Genomic DNA, 17,049 nt, shown 5'->3' on the forward strand with positions numbered 1-17,049 from the left:
AGAGGGGAGGAGACGGGAGACAGAGACACAGTCAGAGACCACTGAGAGAGACCTAGACTCGGCTGGAGAGCCCTCTCCTACCATCCATTTCCTCCTGGGGAATTTGTCCGAAGATCTGCAGATACGGACGGTAGAAGACCCTGCGCAGGATGCTCGGTAGACTGCGGTCCTGGGGCCTCAGGATCCCCTCTGTGGCCACCCCATAAGCTACAAGCCACACGCAGAGGAAGAAGAGGAAAAAGAATACATCCTTCATCTGGAAGCAGAGGAAGATGTGGGTGAAATGACCAGGTCCTTTCCTCCCTGGCTCCACTCCTTCGCAGAGCAACCCCTACCCCAGACCTAGCTACTCTCCTTACCTTAGACACAGCATCCTCAAAGGCCTGTCCCTTCCTGTCCTGCCCTGCCCACCTCAGAAGTCTCACCCCCACCCCCAATTCTATCCTCAGGTCCACATCCAGTCACGGAAAGGCAAGGCCCTCCCTCCCGTTCAGACTCCACCCCCATCCCCTCCGTTGCCACTCTAGGTTCTGCCCTGCATCCCTGCCTCCACCCCTGCACGCCAGACTCACCATCTTGCTCACGATGACAATCTTGGGCCCCAGCTGCTTGTTCACCGTGAAGATGTGCAGCAGGCGCAGTGTGAAGATCATGAAGTCAAGACAGAGGACTGTGCGTCCCAAGTCAAACAGGCCAGGAGTCAGCCTGAGGAGTGGGGAGAGACGGCACAGCTCAGATCGGGGTGTCTCCTGAGACGAAGTGGGGGCCTCACAGGGCAGGAGCAGGGCCCCTCTGACCAGCTTTCTCTGGTCTCAGTGTGGGTGGATGGACTTCTAAGAATCCCGTTTGGAATTTGCCGTGCCACACGCCTGTCATCCAAGTGCTGGAGAGGCCAGGGAGGAAGGATCTCTGGGAATTCCAGACAGGCCTGCCTGGGCTACAGAGTGAGACCCTGTCCTCCCAGAAAAGGGGAGAGAGACCCTAAAATATGGAGTGGTCAGAAGTGAATAAATGAAAACATTTGTAGGCTGCAAACTGACAAAGGTGGTAAGTCTGATTTGATTGACAGCTTCAGGTTACAGAGCACCAGGTAGTGCCTAGCATGTCCTCATGGGGGCGCTCACAGCTACTGCTGCCAGACAGGCAGGCAATGGGGCGAGCTATTTAGACGGAAATCTACGGATGTAACCGATCCACCTGCCCTGTGACCCACTCACTTTACACCAAGGATGTAAATATATTTTTGCAACAACAAAAATTAGAAATAATAAAAAACCTAAGTGTCTCTCTGGAGGGCACTGGCTTAAAGGATGACAAGACCCGGGGTGAGGATATTTCTTCCTCCGAAGATGCAATGCTTTGTCAGCCCTTGGAAAGGGTGCTTAATAAAATGTATCAAATGTACCCTGGACAACGGCTTTCCTGCACTTGGCTGGGCGGGGTGTGGCCCTGTCTTCTCAGACGATACATTACACTAAATAAAGCCTGGGACATGCAGAAATATTAGTTTGCTAAGCCCACTTCTCTCCTTTCTGTTTGGATAAATTATTCATACCAGGTTACTCTGTTTCAAACTCACGTGGACTGGAGAAAACCTACTTCTTGGTATGTCAGCTGAGGGATGCTACAGGAAAGGGGGAGGTAGGTGACTGTCCACCCCCCAGGACACTCCACCACTCACTGGGGGATTCTGGGCAGCGGCTCTGCCAGTCCCTTACTCACAGCTAGGGCTGCTCACTTACCTGCAGCCAACGCCCAGCAGGAAGCAGGTGAGTGCCAGCAAGTCGCACTGGTTCCAAGTATCCAAGAGGTAGAGGTGCAGACGATGGCGCAGGGGAGCTTTGCCAGGACCAGGTCCCCCGTTGGCCAGGGTACCCCAGCCACCGCCCAGGCCCTGGCGCAGCTCCTCGCATAGCAGCGTGAAGGCCCAGAAGTACAGCAGCAGCTCGAAGACGCCCGGCTTTGTAGGCTGGAAATCCACCAGCAACACGTGTGCAAACAGCAGCAGGAACAGCAGGTAACTGACCACGTTACCCAGGAAGGCGGTCACTGGGGCGCCCCAAAAGTACGACCAGCGCTTGGAGCACCCGCCACAGCAGAGGGTATGTCCTGGCCGCCGCCGCCGCCGCCTCTCAAGGGCCACCTTTGCTGAGGGCTCCGCAGGCCTGCAAGACAGCGAGCCTCAGGGACCACAGAGCCTGGACTGGCTGCCCACCTTGCATTCTAACCTCCATATTGTATCGCTTCGGACTCTGGGGACCGGAAGACACAGTCAATCCCAGCACATTTGAGATTGGGGCAGGAGTATTGTCTCGAGTTCCAGACCAGCCTGATATATAGAGTGTGGGAGGAAGGAACATAAAACATGGGTTCATTACACTTGGGAGACTGAGGCAGGCGGATTGCCATGTGTTTGATGCTAGCCTGAGCTTTGTGAAGGAACAAAAAACGTCAAAGAAAACAAAAAACAAACAAACAAAAAAAACCAAACCAAAACTGAGTACAAGCCCCCCCATCAACCCAGCCCCCCCCCTCAAGTAACTTTAATGGCAGCACAGGCAGGAGGATCTCTGTGAGTCAGTATGGTCTACCTAGTCAGCTCCAAGCCATCCAAGAACATATTCAGAGAAACGTTGTGTAAAACGAACAAACAAAAACAAGCCACACAACAACAAACCACTGAGCACAATATTTGTCTTTAAAACTGACCAGAAGGGCTGGAGAGATGACTCAGTGGTTAAGAGCACTGACTGCTCTTCCAGAGGTCCTGAGTTCAAATCCCAGCAACCACACGGTGGCTCACAACCATCTGTAATGAGATCTGATGCCCTCTTCTGGTGTGTCTGAAGACAGTGACAGTGTGCTCATATATAGATAAAATAAATAAATCTTAAAAAAAAAAAAAGAAAAAGAAAAAAAGACCAGAAGCACACAGTATGTTTCAGGAGCCTCAGAGGCAAAATGGGGGGAGGAGGGGAGCTTTGTTGAGGTCCATCTACTTCCTCCTGGCCAAGACTAGAATCTGAGCTGTACTGAGGGGGACCCTCGAACTGACGAGAATGAAATGTCAGTGTGGATTGATTGCTTCTTCCAAGAGTCTGATGTCAGGTCCACTGTCAGGATATTTAAAGCATAGTACATCTGGGAAAAGGTTTCCAAGCTACGATCAGTTCCTCAGTTCAATTCCAGGTGCATAATAAAGCTTAAAGCTTACTGTGTGACTGCGTAGAAATGTTTTTATAAAATACATATGACCAGGAAGATAGATTCTATAGCTAAAAGGCCTAGAATGTAGTGTGGTGAAGTGCATGTGACATCTCCCCAAAGAATGGGCAATGGTCTAGGAAGAGAGTCTGGGATTTGGGTGAGGTCTGCAGAAAGGTCAGCAGGTTGTTAACAAAATCCATTCCCAGACGTCTGAGCAGGAAAACAAGAATTTTCTCTCCTCCACTGAGAAGAAGCCCCTGTGTGTATAACATTCCTCCTGGTTTCCCTATGATCTGTGGGTGCAAGGTCCCTTGTGCTCCCAACACTACATCTGGCCTTGTGTGGAGACAGGACATTCTAAACCACGCCATACATCCCATAGCATTGTTGCCTCCTCTTATGAGCAAGGAAGAGACTCAGCAAATACAAGTGTCTGTCACATGACCTCAATCCCCAAGGTGGAAGGAGAGAACTGGCTTCTACAAGTTGTCTGTCTGTCCTCTGGATTCCACACCCTTACAGGTGGCAGGCCCACCCTCAAAAACAAAAAAATATGTACAAATAACAAAATAAAATCTGATTTAGAAAAAAAATGTACAGGGCTGAAGAACTGGTTCAGTAGTTCCGAGCACTGGCTGTTCTTCCGGAGAACGGGGTTTGACTCTAGTCACTGGGAATTCCTAGAAAGTCACTGTCTGCAGAGGCCGATTGACTGATAAAGACTTCAGAGACTGCGCAGTGCCTGGATGTTACTATCAGATAGTCTAATTCCTTTTGGGCTGTCTTTAACTCTTGTCTAGCTCAGTCTCAGATCTAACACCTTGATAAACAGATACAAATTTTGTCATGTGTTAACTTCACAAAACTCTGTACTCTGACAATAGACACTTAAGAGTGCTGTAAGATAGGACGTGAGCCCAAGGCTGGGATTCTTCTGTCTGCCCTCTCTGCACACTTAATATTTCTACCACTGTATTTTTAAACGCTGTGATTTATAACTTTCTTTGTCCTGTTACTATGAAACTGTTTCCATGTTGAAACCTAGCGCTAACTTAGCTCCATGTTTCCCGGCTTAGGTCATTCATATCTGACTCAGGAATAAGCTGCCTCTTAGTCTGTTTGAAGTGGGGGTTGGTTGGTTGGTTTGTCATGGTGTGTGTGTGTGTGTGTGTGTGTGTGTGTGTGTGTGTGTGTGTGAATTAACAGTCCTGGTCTCAGAGGGCAAACGCATGCACATACCCCACAACACACAAATCCACACATAGTTAAAAATAAAATCTTTGAAAGTATCTAAGGGGTTAATCCAGCAGAGCCTGCCAGTCACTAGTCCTAGAGTCTTCCTCTGCCCCAGGGAGTCTGAGTCATTTGAAGGAGCGGGAAAGATTAATTATCTCCTAAATGATACAATACGATACAGTTTACTTTTGGTTCCCTGGAGATGGCAATTGTAATCCTCCACACACAACCTGCGAGATCTTCTGACTCCAAGCTCAGAAAAACATAATCTTTGCTTCCCTTTTCTATATCTCTGTTTGTTAGTTTTGGATACTTCCCAAAGCCTGGGTTTGATTTCCTTGGAGCTCCGGGCTACCCATCCCTTCTCTCCAGCAAGCTACTGCTTGCTAACCTCCACCGCAATGGGAGCGGCTTCCTCTCCTCCTTTTCACAGTCTCCTGCTCTATTGCTTTTCTCTCAGCATCTAATAAAAGTGTTCCATGCTTCCTTCTGAGTCCATTTCTAAGTTATTTTATTAACCAGACTAAAAACCCTGGGCAGGTGAGAGGCCAGGGTTTGACGTCTCCCTCAGTCGATTTCCATCCTATCTTTAACACAGGACTTGCTGACTCAGCTACACAGACTGGCCCACAAAGCCCCAGGGATCCTTCCTCCTCCGCTCCATCACGCAGCACTAGAGCAGGCGTGCGTTGCCACGCCTGGATTTTATTACAGATGCTTGGAATTTGAACTCCGCTCCTCACGTTTGTGCACTGGGCACCTCCCTGGCTGACCTTCGATGCTTTTGTTTTCCTGTAGGGTTTGTGTTGTTTGTTTGGCCTGGGATGGAAGCCAGGCCTCGAGGAGCTTAGACAAGAACTTAGCAACGACACATATTGAGCCTGGTCCTTAATACATCTTCATGGGGATTGCAACATAGTGACAGAGCAAGGGCCCAGAGGGCAGGAACATAATAGAAAAGTGGGTAAATACTCCCTAACGACAACAGGAGAGCACAGGCAGCCAAAGTCAAACTGATTTCTTGGGACGACAACATCCTCGTAGGCAGAGATGATTTTTAAAGTTTTAACTGTGTGTGTGTGTGTGTGTGTGTGTGTGTGTGTGTGTGTCTGCCCTACATGTGAGTGGGTGAACTAAGAAAGGTGGAGGTCAAAAGAAGCACTTAAAAATCGTTTCTCGGGGCTGGGGATTTAGCTCAGTGGTAGAGCGCTTACCTAGGAAGCACAAGGCCCTGGGTTCGGTCCCCAGCTCCGAAAAAAAGAACCAAAAAAAAAAAAAATCGTTTCTCTGGGGCCGAAGAAATGGTTCAGCGGTTAAAAACACTGACTGCTCTTCCAGAGATCCTGAGTTCAAATCCCAGCAACCACATGGTGACTCACAACCATCTGTAATGGGATCCGATGCCCTCTTCTGGTGTGTCTGAAGACAGCTACAGTGTACTCACATACATAAAATAATTCTAGAAAAAGGATTGTTTCCCTCCTTGAATTCAGGTTTTTTGCTTGAGTAGAAAGCACCTTGACCGGCAGAGCCATCTCCTTGGTGCCAAGGACCAAATTTCAAGTCAGTCCTTAGGCGTGGCCTTTTAGAAAGTACCTCAGCATCCTCAGTGACTCACTGAAGTCATCAACTCCTAAAAGCCCAGTCCTCCCCTCACTTCAGGACCTGCTCCAGTCCCTGACAGGAAGTGGGAGTTGGCGAGATCCTGAAACTGCCCACGGTGGCACCCTCCCCCTCACCCCACAGTGCTGGCCTGTCACTCACCCAAGAGGACCTGCTCCATTCATGCTGCTGTCCATATCGAAGTCAAGATCCTTCTGTGTGGGCTCCTCCTCTGACTTCCTGCCGTGAGGGGCAGGACACAGAGTAAGAAATAGAGGGGTTCTTGAGAAAGACCCAAACTTAGTTTACCACAAACAGTGCAGAGAGATAAGGGAGTTGCCCTCCTCCAGAGCCATGGCCTAAAAAGTAGAGAAATTGCATAGAGAGATAATGCACAGGCAATTCAACAACCCCCACCTTCCAGAACATTCCCTCCAGAGAAGGAAAAGAGTGCCCTTTTTAGGAAAGAGAGATACGAGGTGGCCAAGTAAGAGGGCAGAGAGAAATAAGCCAGAGTAAGGGACTGAGCCCGGAGCCTACAGCACTAACCTGAAGAGGATGAGGTTGGTGTAGATGAGAGGCGGGCAGAAGAAGGTGAGAAGCAGGGCCCAGATAGGGTTCGTGCTGTCCATCTCCCCCCACCACTTCTGTGTCAGCAGAGACTGTGGAAGGTGGGAATATTAGAGTCCCAACCCCAACCCCCAGCTCCCAACCCGAGACCAGGACAAGAGCTGGAGTCCACCACCAGGGCACAGAGCAAGCAAGCGTCCATATGGAGTCTCAACTGTTAGAGCATGGGGCACAGTCGTCAGAGGCGGCCTCCTCAGGTTTAGCCAGGAAAATGGAACAGCCAAATTTTCTTTTAATGTGTGTGGGCGTTTCGCCTGCCTGCATGTCTGTGCACCATTGTGGGGGCTAAGATTATGTTTTAAGTTTAAATTACTGTGCTTAAGAGATCTATAGAACAAAAGTGTTCCAAATTCAACTCAAAAAACTGTGGTAGTAGTTCTCAGCCAGTGAGATTAACACCATGGCATGCCTGGTGCCCAGATAGGTAAGAAGAGGTCAGCAGAGCCCATAGAATTGGAGTTACGTGTGGCTGTGAGCCGCCTATGGGCGGTCGGAATCAAATCTTTCTCTGCAGGAGCAACCTGTGCCCTTAACCAGTGAACCATTCCTCCAGGCCCAGAGCTGCCAATTTTTATTGAGATTAAAGGGCAGACGCTGTGCCAAGCACTTTGCATGGACCAAATCACACTTGTATGTGAGTATTTTTCTCCTCACACACAAGATTGGCTAGAAACAGACAGAAATCAGCAGAGCTGGAATCCAGGAGCTCCACAGTGCTGAAAACAGGGGACTCAGGGTTATCATTTGAAATGCCAGCTGAAGTGGGGAAGGCAGCCAGACCTCTTGTTGGGACAAACCAGACTTCCTGTTAGAGTAGACAGGACTTCCTGTTGTGAGTGTGGGAATGTTTGAGCTCCTGTCAGATTTCAATTCATGATACTGGTAGTTCTCAAAATGTGAATGTCACGAATGGAGAGACCATGGGGAGTGACAGAGCTTTCCTCAGGGGAAGATTTCTGAAACCGAAGCTTGTGTTTATGTAAAACACGAGATGACGTTCCCTAGGTGCAGAGCTACAAACACCTTAAAGAAGTGGGACGGTGGACTGCAGAGATGGCTCAGTGGTTCAGAGCACTGGCTGTTCTTCCAGAGGACCGGGGTTCAATTCCTAGTACCCACACGGCAGCTCACAAGTATCTGCAACTCCAGTCCCAGGTGACCTCACACCCTCACATGGACATACATGCAGGCAGAACACCAATGCACATTAAAAAAAAAGTGGAAAGAGCTTCCTGCTGAGGAAGTGGCCCTTTCTTTAGGAGGAGAGGAAGTCCCCAGTAAGAATGAGGACTTCCCTTCCTGTGTGAGAAATTGTACTTCCTGGTAGCAACAGCACTGCCTTGGGAGCCAATAGTTATAGATGACGGGTCTTCTTGTGACGCAACATTGTCTAAGGCAGTGGTTCTCAGTGTTCTTAATGCTGTGACCCTTTAATACAGCTCTTCCTGTTGTGGTGACCCTATAACATTTCTATTGCTACTTTATAACTGTAATTTTGCTACTGTTACAAAAGGAAACTTTTTTTTTCTTTTTTGAGACATGGTTTTTCTGTGTAACCCTGGCTGTCCTGGAATTTACTCTATAGACCAGGCTGGCCTCAAACTCAGAGATTCACCTGCCTTTCTGCCTGTGAGTGCTAGGATTAAAGGCATATGCCACCACCACCAGATTTGCTGTTATGAATCTTTGTGTAAATATATGATATTCGACCTCTGTGAAAGGGTCGTTCGACCCTCAAAGGTTAATAGGGACAAGTGGACTCCAGGGTGGGGCTCATGGTTGTCTGAGTCACACGCTCACCTGTACTCCATCCTGGGCAAAGAACGCACGGGCGTCAGCCTGCATGGCAAGCTGGAGACAGGTGGCCTCTCCCCAGAGGGGACAGCGACGCAGAAGAAGGCGGGCTGCTCGATATTCACTGTTGTGGTAACACTCTCCAAAGAGGTCTGGGGACAAGAATTCAGATGAGGTCCGAAGGAGCAAGGAGGTGCCTGTGCAAACCCCAGCACTCGGCCCCACGCACCCACGCTCATGCTTTCAAACTTGGCAGCAAGGTCCTTCCGCCGTGCAGCTTCCTCAGCCTCCCACTCAAGGCGAGCCATCACTCGGAGTAAGAGACAAGCCCCGAGAGCAGAGGCCACTGAGTTGGAGCCCTGAAGAGACAGAAAGAGAACATGGTGAAGTTAGACCTTGCAGTGAAGCTTGGGGAAAGAAAGAACAGAGAGAAATCTTGTGGTTGTGGAAGGTCAAAAGTTAATGGAGTCAAGGCCAAGGGATTCACCTAAAGAAACGCACACGGCCAATAGACAGGGTCACTATCATCACATCAAAGATGGGAGGAAGGTAGCCGAGTGGTGGCCCGGAGCACTGAGGTGCTTTTTTCCTGGGCACTGAGTTCAGTCTGAGAAGATAATGTCACCATTGTATACATTTAAAAAATTCAGAGTGTGTGTGCGGGACAGAGGGGGGAGAGCATGGGTGGGGGCAGGGGGTAACAGGCAGCATTCATGAAAGGTTAAGGCAGAAGAATCACAGGGTCCTGGCCAGTCTGGGTTACACAGGAAGACCCTGTCTCAGCCCTGGGCAGAGTGCCTGCCTAGAGGGCACAGAGCCTTGGGTTCGATTCTCAGCACCGCATGAACCAAGGATAGTAGCACATGTCCAGGGCCAGCCTGGGCTATATGTGACCCTGCCTCAAAACAAACCACAAAAGAAAGAAAGACAGGGATTTGAGTGCAAGTTATCTGAGGCCAGAGGTCAGAGGTCAGAGCAGTCGACGAGCCTTGGTGTCTCTATGCACAGAGGGCAGAGGTGAGATCCACAGGAGGTCAGAACGAGGAGGAGGATTTACCTTCTCCCAGAAATAAATGGCCATCTGGGCTCGGTTCAACAACAGAGCCCAGATAAGCAGGTCACTCCAGGGGGCTTGTTCAAAGCTTGCATCCTGTTGCATGTTGGCCCAGTCCATGAGCAGAGAGTCCTGAAAGCACAAAGTCTAGCAAGAACCAGCCCCACCCCGGGCTTACCATACCCTCTCTCAAACACTACCTTTCCCCATCTTTCTACCCCCTCTTCCCAAAGCCCTGTCCCCTTCCCAGATGCATTCCCACCATGCACCCTCAGCCTTGATGGGCCTTACATTCTCTCTGTGGTCCTGGCCCAGCAGGGAGTGTCGGGTGTTCCTGGCGGGGTACCGCGGTGCACACGTTTCTCCCAACAGAGTCCTCAGAACTTGCCCCACATTAGGAGGCCGGAGCTCTGCAGCTCCATTTGCAGGTGGAGATTTGCTGCTACTAGCGTGGGACGCCTGGTCCAGAAGATTGCGGATCAGCGAGTTGGGGGACACTGCGCTGTACAGCTGGGCCAGGCGCACGGGGGTCAGGAAGTGTCCCAGACTAAGGCCATGGGAGATGAGCAAGCGCACAAACTCAGGCCGGTCATTCAGCAGAGCGTCCATGAGAGAGGCCTCCAGGTGGAAGGACTGTGTGAGGGCCGGGATGAGACAGCGATGAGCTGAGGCAGAAATGCCGGGGAAACTCAGAAATGGAGGACGAGAGACAGAGGCCACAAGTGAAGCATGATAGACAGGCAGACCGACTGACCGACTGACTGACTGATTGATTGATAGTGGATGGACAGATAAATAAGTGGGTGGATGGGTTGATGGGTGGATAGATGAAAGGATCCATGGGCAGATGGATATATGGAGTAAGCTGGTAGGTGAAAGGAGGGTGAGAATAGTTCAGTAAGTAAATATTGGTGCGTGCATGGCTAGAGAGATAGAAGGGTAAGTGGATGGATGGATAGGTGGATGGATGGATAGGTGGATGGATGGATGGATGGATGGATGGATGGATAGATGGGTGGGTGGATGGATGGATGGATGGATAGATAGCTAGAGAGATGGATGGATGAATGGATGGATGGGCGGATGGATGGACGGACAGCATGTTGATAGTAGACAGGGAGACAAGGAACAAGTCAGGGACAGAGGAACAATCAGAGATGAGTGGTCAATTAAGGGAAGGCGGGACAGATCATGATGGAAGGCAGGACGAGGTGTCCAAGAGGTCAGCCAGGAAGAGAAGTGAACCTGTGTCCCGACTCCTCACCCGCCACTGGATGTCCCCACGGAAAAGTTCACTTTGGGCGATGTCCACGCGGTTCCAAGCCACAGCCAAACGCAGTTCATCCAGGTAAGCCGAGGCCTCGGAGCTCCCACAGGCTGGAGGGATGAAAGGGAGAAGTGGGGCTCAGGGGAAGAATGGGGAGAAAGGGCGATGTCCATTTTGGTGTTCCCTCATCTAGGGAACTCGAGTCAGAGTGACGATATGACAATGACAAGTGATTCCAAACGGTGACCATCTTCAGCTGGCCCAGCAGTCTCTAAGGTTGACGTCTGGGACAGCAGAGGTCCAAAGGGTAATGAAGATACACAGGATCAAACCACTTCCCACTCAATTTTGAAAAGCAAACAGAGATGGAGAGTGAGACATATTGTCATTCTGTAATTTTTCTCGTATTCTTCCAAAGTGTCAAGAGAAAGAAAGCAAGCAGTCGATAAGATCCTGCTTGTCCGTGGATAGATGGATGAAGGGTTTGATGCATGAGTGGGCTGCTGAACGTAGATTGATCAGTCTATGGTGGCGTGGGTAGGTTGGAAGAAGGGATTGCTGAGTGGATGAATGAAGAATTTGGACATATGTCCCCTCAAAACTCCCTGTGCCCAAACTTGGCATCGTTTATCTCAAGAGCCTCCTGCCCTTAACCTTCCTGCTCCCCTTGTCCCACACCCAAAGTCAGTTTACTCAGCAAGGCAAAATCCCAGGATCCACCCCTCATGCCCCACAGCCCACAGTCCCCTGAGCCACTGTGTCATCCATGCCTCACGTCCAGTCCCAGTGGCCGCAGCACACCTCACGTGCCACATCTGAGCTCGGCGTCACTTCAGTCCCTTCTTCTGCTCATGGTCTCCTCTCTCCTAAACAGGCCACCCTGCCTGCTCCATGAGGGCCTCCCAAACACAGACTGGACTTGGTTCCCTCCAACCCTGCCTCTCAAGGGAAGTCCTGGCCTCCAATTCCTCAGCTGGTAAGGCCTGTGTCCCTTGCTGCTCTTGACTCCAGCACTCTGCCAAGTACATACTCCAGGCCTCTTTTGTCTCCTCAAAAATATCCCATGCTAGAGACCACATCGCACAAACCTAAATCCTCAGCCACACCAAGTGGCTACCTGGGGGAACTAGTGCAAAGTCTCTTTTCTTCCCTCCGAGCCTCAGGTGGTGGCAGTGGTCACATGCGCCTCTTCATCCAAGCTTACAACCCACCATTCACAGAATGCTGAGACGTAAGGTGAAAGGGAAGATGAATAAGTGGACTGAATTGTTAATGGATGTGTGTCAATGGGTAGTTAAAGAACTGTTGGGTGGTTAACAATTAAAGGTGGATAAATGGATAGGTGGGCATATGAGTGAGTGTATGGATGGGCAAGTGAGTGGGTGGCTAGGTGAATGATTGAATGCGTGGCTAGATGGTTGTATGGATGGGTAGATGGATAGGTAGGTGGATGGATGAATGGATACGTAAGTGGATGGATGGCCAAGTGGATGGGTGGGTGGATGGGTGGTTGGGTGGATGGGTGGGTGGATGGATGGATGGATGGATGGATGGATGGATGGATGGATGGGTGGATGGATGGATGGGTGGATGGGTGGGTGGATGGATGGATAGATGGATAGATAGATGGATGGATGGGTGGATGGGTGGATTACAGAGAATCAATACATGGAAACATGGATAGAAGAATGCATGGATAAGTGGGTGGTAGATGGGTGGGAGGCTGGATGAAAAGACAGAAAACGAATGGAAGAATGAAGGACAAATGGAGCGGTGGGTAGATGAAAATTGGAAGGGATTAATGGACATATGAATGGGTGGGTCCAACAGGGAAGTAAGTGGTTGAGAACAATGAAAGTGTCTAGGGAAAACTGTCCAACAGCATCTAGCAGAAACCTAGGAAGCAGGAAAGACATAGGAGACACAAAGAAGGGTGTGGCCTTAGGCTTAGAGGATCGAGGGTGGGGAGTCAGCCACAGCTGCACTGAAGCTCCATCCTACCTTTCACAAGAGCCCTCAAAACGATAGTCTCAAACTCCTCGGAGCCGTCCTCTGATGAATAGACTGTCAGCAGCTCCTTTCGGGTCATGATCCTCTCTACCTGCAGAACACACAACTCTAGACCCCCAGCACAGCCCCGTGGTTCCACCTATCCTTAGGACCTGCTAGCCAGGGTGCCCAGACCTTCCCGCCATGGTTCCACAATGCCATACCTGGGCCTGCAGGACCTCGGGGTCTCCTTTAGGGAAGTAACGTCTAATTCGATCCCGGGCTTCACCTCGCCTGAGTCCCCCACTCCCTGGGGCCAGAGTATCTTCCAGGGTCTCCACCAGGCAGTCTGCAGCACCCCCAGAGCCAGCCACCAAGAGGCAGGGGAGCTGAGCCTGGGTGGCATCCTCTATCCGCTTTAGAACAAGGAGAGAGCCAGTCAGGGTTCCGCCCTGCGGTCCCCTTATCCCTAAGACTCTCGCCTGCCAAGTCTGGGCCCTCAGCTCTCCTCCCACCTCAAAAACAAGGATGCAGCCCCAGATACCTTTAACATCTTCTCATCGCCTTCGATGAGAAGAAGGAGTACAGGGATGTCAATTCCAGTCCCTGAGAGAAAAAGGGAGAAGGAAACATGGTCGCATTCTATCAGCCTTTGCTGGGGATGGGAAAGAACTACATTTCCCCGGAGTCCCTTGGGGCAGACATTGACCTTGTCCCAAACTCTGTGGCCAAACATCATGGGAATTGTCATTTTTCTTTGAAAATTTGTATCATTCATTTATATAGTGTCGGGAGGGTGGTGCTCACGAATGTGTGAAGGTCAGAGAACAATTTGTGGGAGTCCATCCTCGCTTTCGGCTTTGTGGGCCCTGAGGATAGAACTCGTGTGATCAGGCTTGGCAGCAGGTGCTGTTAATTGCTGAAGACTGTCTGGGTTTTACTACTAATATGTGAGTGTTGTATGGTGTGTGTGTGTGTGTGTGTGTGTGTGTGTGTGTGTGTGTGTGTGTGATCGTGCACATGAACATAGGTGTGCACGTGCCATATGTGCTCGAGGAGGTCAGGGGACAAGCTCAGGTGTCGCTCCTCACCTCCCACCTTGATTTGAGGTGATTGTTATACACCACCGCATACACCAAGCTAGCAGTCTCTGTCGCCCACCTCACCATAGGAGAGCTGGGATTGCAGATTTGAGCTGCTGCAGCCAACATGGCTAGTGTCAACTCTAAGGTCCTCATTCTTGCCCAGCAAGCACATATCTGTCAAGTCATGCCCCAGCACCTTCAGCTCCCATATTTTTTAAGGCTAAGTCTCATGCATTATGGCCTCTGACACATTGTGCAGCCCAGGATGACCCTGAACATCGGATCCTCTTACGGAGTGCTGGGGGTGACAGCACCAGGTCCAGAAGTCCAGGGCAGTCACCTTAACTTCAGATGGGAGCAGAGCTTGGGACTGGGACTCTTGGCTCCCAAGTCAGTCTTATGATTGGCTAAGCCTTCTAAAGGCCAGTGAGGTGAGAGTTCAAGCGGAAAAGGAAGAAGATACAAATAGACGGGCAATCTTAGCACCATAAAACCATTCACAAAGTTCACTAGTCAAGGCACACGAAGGTATTGCAGTCTAATTCCACCCCAGTAAAATAATCAAGTAGATTGCACCAGGCTGGGCAGCATCATGGCATCCTGGAGCGCTGGGCTGAGGAAATAACAGACGCCAACAAGACGGTTACATTTAAGTGTGTGTTTTTAGAGGACAGTGGCTCACTCTGTAGCCCAGCCTGCTGCTCCAGCCTTCCTCCTCCAGCCTCCCAAGTGTCACTACATCCAGCTAAAACTATTTCTTCTCTCTCTTAGATTAATTTATTTCATGTGTGTATATGTGTGTGTATGTGTTCATGTGCATGTGTGTTTAAATCAGAGGCACATCTTGCAGAAATCGATTCCTTCTTTGCACCACGTGGGTTTCAGGGATTTGATCATTGGACTTAACAGCAAACGCCTTCCACCTGCTGAACCATCTCGCTGGCCCCGCAATCATGGACTCCGGATAAAAGTGAAAACTGTTGTAAAGAACTAAAAAGTTACTGTTCTGGTATGAGGAAGGGTGATCCCACTGGCTCATATATTTGAATACTTAGTCACCAGGGAGTGGCACTATTTAAGAAAGATAGGAGGTGCGGTCTTCTTGGAGTAAGTGTGTCACTGGGATGGGCTGCCAGGTTTCAAATGCTCAAGTCAAGCCCGGTGTCACCCTCTCTCCTCCTGCACCCTGTGAATCCAGATGTAGAACTGGTATCCACTTCTACAACACCGTGCCTGCCTGTGTCCCTCCATGCCTTCCTCCATGGACTACAGCTCTGAACCTGTGAGCCAGTCCCCAGTTAAATGTTTGTGAGTGTTGCCTTGGACAAGGTGCCTCATCACAGGATAGGACAGTGACTATGGAGGCCTGGCTTCGAGTCAGGCCATTCGAGATGTAAAACCCACATATCTACACATGAAAACACACAAGCACACGCATTCACCATGGTGACTCGTGCCAGGTGACTCAAACGTAAGATTCCCTAGCATCTGTCACCTGGGGAAATTCCACACGTGAGCTGTCATCTATAGTACGAGAGCTGGGAATGCTGGGGGTGTAGCTCACATGTCCAGCGCTTGCTTGGGGTGCACGCGGCCCTGGTTCAGTTGCCAGCATGGCAGGAAGAGGTAAAGAAGCTTGGGCGTAAAGATCACACACAAGGAAGATGTGATGGATCACGTCTAACACCATGAGAGAAGGAGAAACAAATGCCACTGGGAGGCTGAGGCAGTAGGATTGCCCAGAGGAAGGGATGGAGGGAGAAAAGAAGAGAGAAAAAGAATACATGTGCATAGAACTGTCAAACACCCAGGACTCCAGTGGGGGAAGGGGGATGAGGAAAATAATTCACTTCTCTTCAACTTTTTTTGTTTTTGAGGCAGGGTCTCATTATTCATAGCTCTGCCTGTCCTAGAACTCCCTGTATAGACCTGGAACTCACTGGGCTGTTCCCACTTCTGCCTGTAGATCACTGAGATTAAAAGTGTGCCCCACCACACCTGGAACCTTTTTTTTAATGTCCTTTCTTCTTCCTTTTTAAATAGCATTTTCTCTTTTAAAAAAATTATCGGGGTTGGGGATTTAGCTCAGTGGTAGAGCGCTTGCCTAGGAAGCGCAAGGCCCTGGGTTCAGTCCCCAGCTCTGAAAAAAAGAACCAAAAAAAAGGGGTTGGGGATTTAGCTCAGTGGTAGAGCGCTTGCCTAGGAAGCGCAAGGCCCTGGGTTCGGTCCCCAGCTCCGAAAAAAGAACCCAAAAAAAAAAAAAAAGAACCAAAAAAAAAAAAAATTATCTCTTCATGTACACCTGCAGGCCAGAAGAGGGCGCTGGATCCCAGTACAGGTGGTTGTGAGCCACCACGTGGTTGCTGGGAATTGAACTCAGGTCCTCAGGAAGAGCCTAATAGTGCTCTTAATCACTGAGCCGTCTCTCCAGCCCTTTATGTCCCTTCTTATGATTCAATTTGTTAAGTTGAGTTCACAGCAAGGGTGATGTGATACTGAAAGGAAGTCATGGTCCAAGGTCACATGTTAATTTGCAATGACCCCATCTGAAATTATTTGTAAGTGTTCACATGATGCCCAAATAAAGATCTGGGGGGAACATCTTTGATTTCTGACTTTTTTTTATGCTTAGGAATGCTCAACAGGTAAAATATATACAGCATGCCTGAAATAGAAAACATTTCTGGTCCTAGGTGAATAAGGAGCTTCATCCTATGTTCACATAGACAGGAGAGGCGGGCAAGCAGCTTTGGACACAGAGGGAAAGTCAAAGCTTCTGGGCCTCTCCTATTCTGTTTTTGAAAGCTGTTGCATAAGTGGATCCAGAGGTAAAAGTCCTTCACTTTATTGCTTTCAGTATTCTGTATCTAGAACTATTTCAAGAGTATCTTTCACCTTTGACACAGGGTTTCTCTGGGTAGCCCTGGCTGCCCTGGAACTCACTCTGTAGACCAGGCTGGCTTCAAACTCAGAGATTCACCTGCTTCTGACTCCCAAATGCTGAGATTAAAGGCATGTGCCACCACATGGCAAGATCAATTTTTAAAAAAATCTTCTGTGTGCGTGTGTACTTGTAGGTGTCTCTGTGTGTATGTGCCTGTGAGTGCCATGCCTAAGGAGGCCAGCAGAGGGAGCCTGGATTCCCTGGAGCTAGAGTTACAGGCAGTTGTGAGCTGCCCAAAGTG

At 49.7% G+C, this 17,049-nt stretch overlaps 1 protein-coding gene across 14 annotated transcripts in view; it reads right to left on the minus strand.

Annotated features, from left to right (window-relative positions):
• Trpm4 (transient receptor potential cation channel, subfamily M, member 4) overlaps positions 1-17,049 on the minus strand; it is a 29,838-nt gene that overhangs the window by 5,463 nt on the left and 7,326 nt on the right. For 6 of the 14 annotated variants that reach the window (XR_015649831.1, XR_015649926.1, XR_015649822.1 and 3 more), the window contains 13 exons: positions 13,324-13,385; positions 13,004-13,195; positions 12,792-12,891; positions 10,788-10,900; positions 9,815-10,156; positions 9,527-9,655; positions 8,699-8,828; positions 8,476-8,621; positions 6,595-6,707; positions 6,208-6,285; positions 1,743-2,165; positions 573-705; positions 82-256 (listed from right to left, as the gene is read on the minus strand). Coding sequence is in view for 3 of the 14 variants with exons in the window: in NM_001136229.1 (NP_001129701.1) it covers positions 82-256; positions 573-705; positions 1,743-2,165; positions 6,208-6,285; positions 6,595-6,707; positions 8,476-8,621; positions 8,699-8,828; positions 9,527-9,655; positions 9,815-10,156; positions 10,788-10,900; positions 12,792-12,891; positions 13,004-13,195; positions 13,324-13,385 (2,136 nt within the window). In the remaining 11 variants the exon portion in view is untranslated. Of the gene's footprint in view, positions 1-81; positions 257-572; positions 706-1,742; positions 2,166-6,207; positions 6,405-6,594; positions 6,708-8,475; positions 8,622-8,698; positions 8,829-9,526; positions 9,656-9,814; positions 10,157-10,787; positions 10,901-12,791; positions 12,892-13,003; positions 13,196-13,323; positions 13,386-17,049 lie in introns of all 14 variants that reach the window. The other 8 variants (XR_015650268.1, XR_015650146.1, XR_015650232.1 and 5 more) reach the window with 3 other exon arrangements.

This window comes from Rattus norvegicus, chromosome 1, assembly GCF_021556685.1.
Source record: "Rattus norvegicus strain SHRSP/BbbUtx chromosome 1, alternate assembly SHRSP_T2T, whole genome shotgun sequence".
Classification (NCBI taxonomy): Eukaryota; Metazoa; Chordata; class Mammalia; order Rodentia; family Muridae; genus Rattus; species Rattus norvegicus.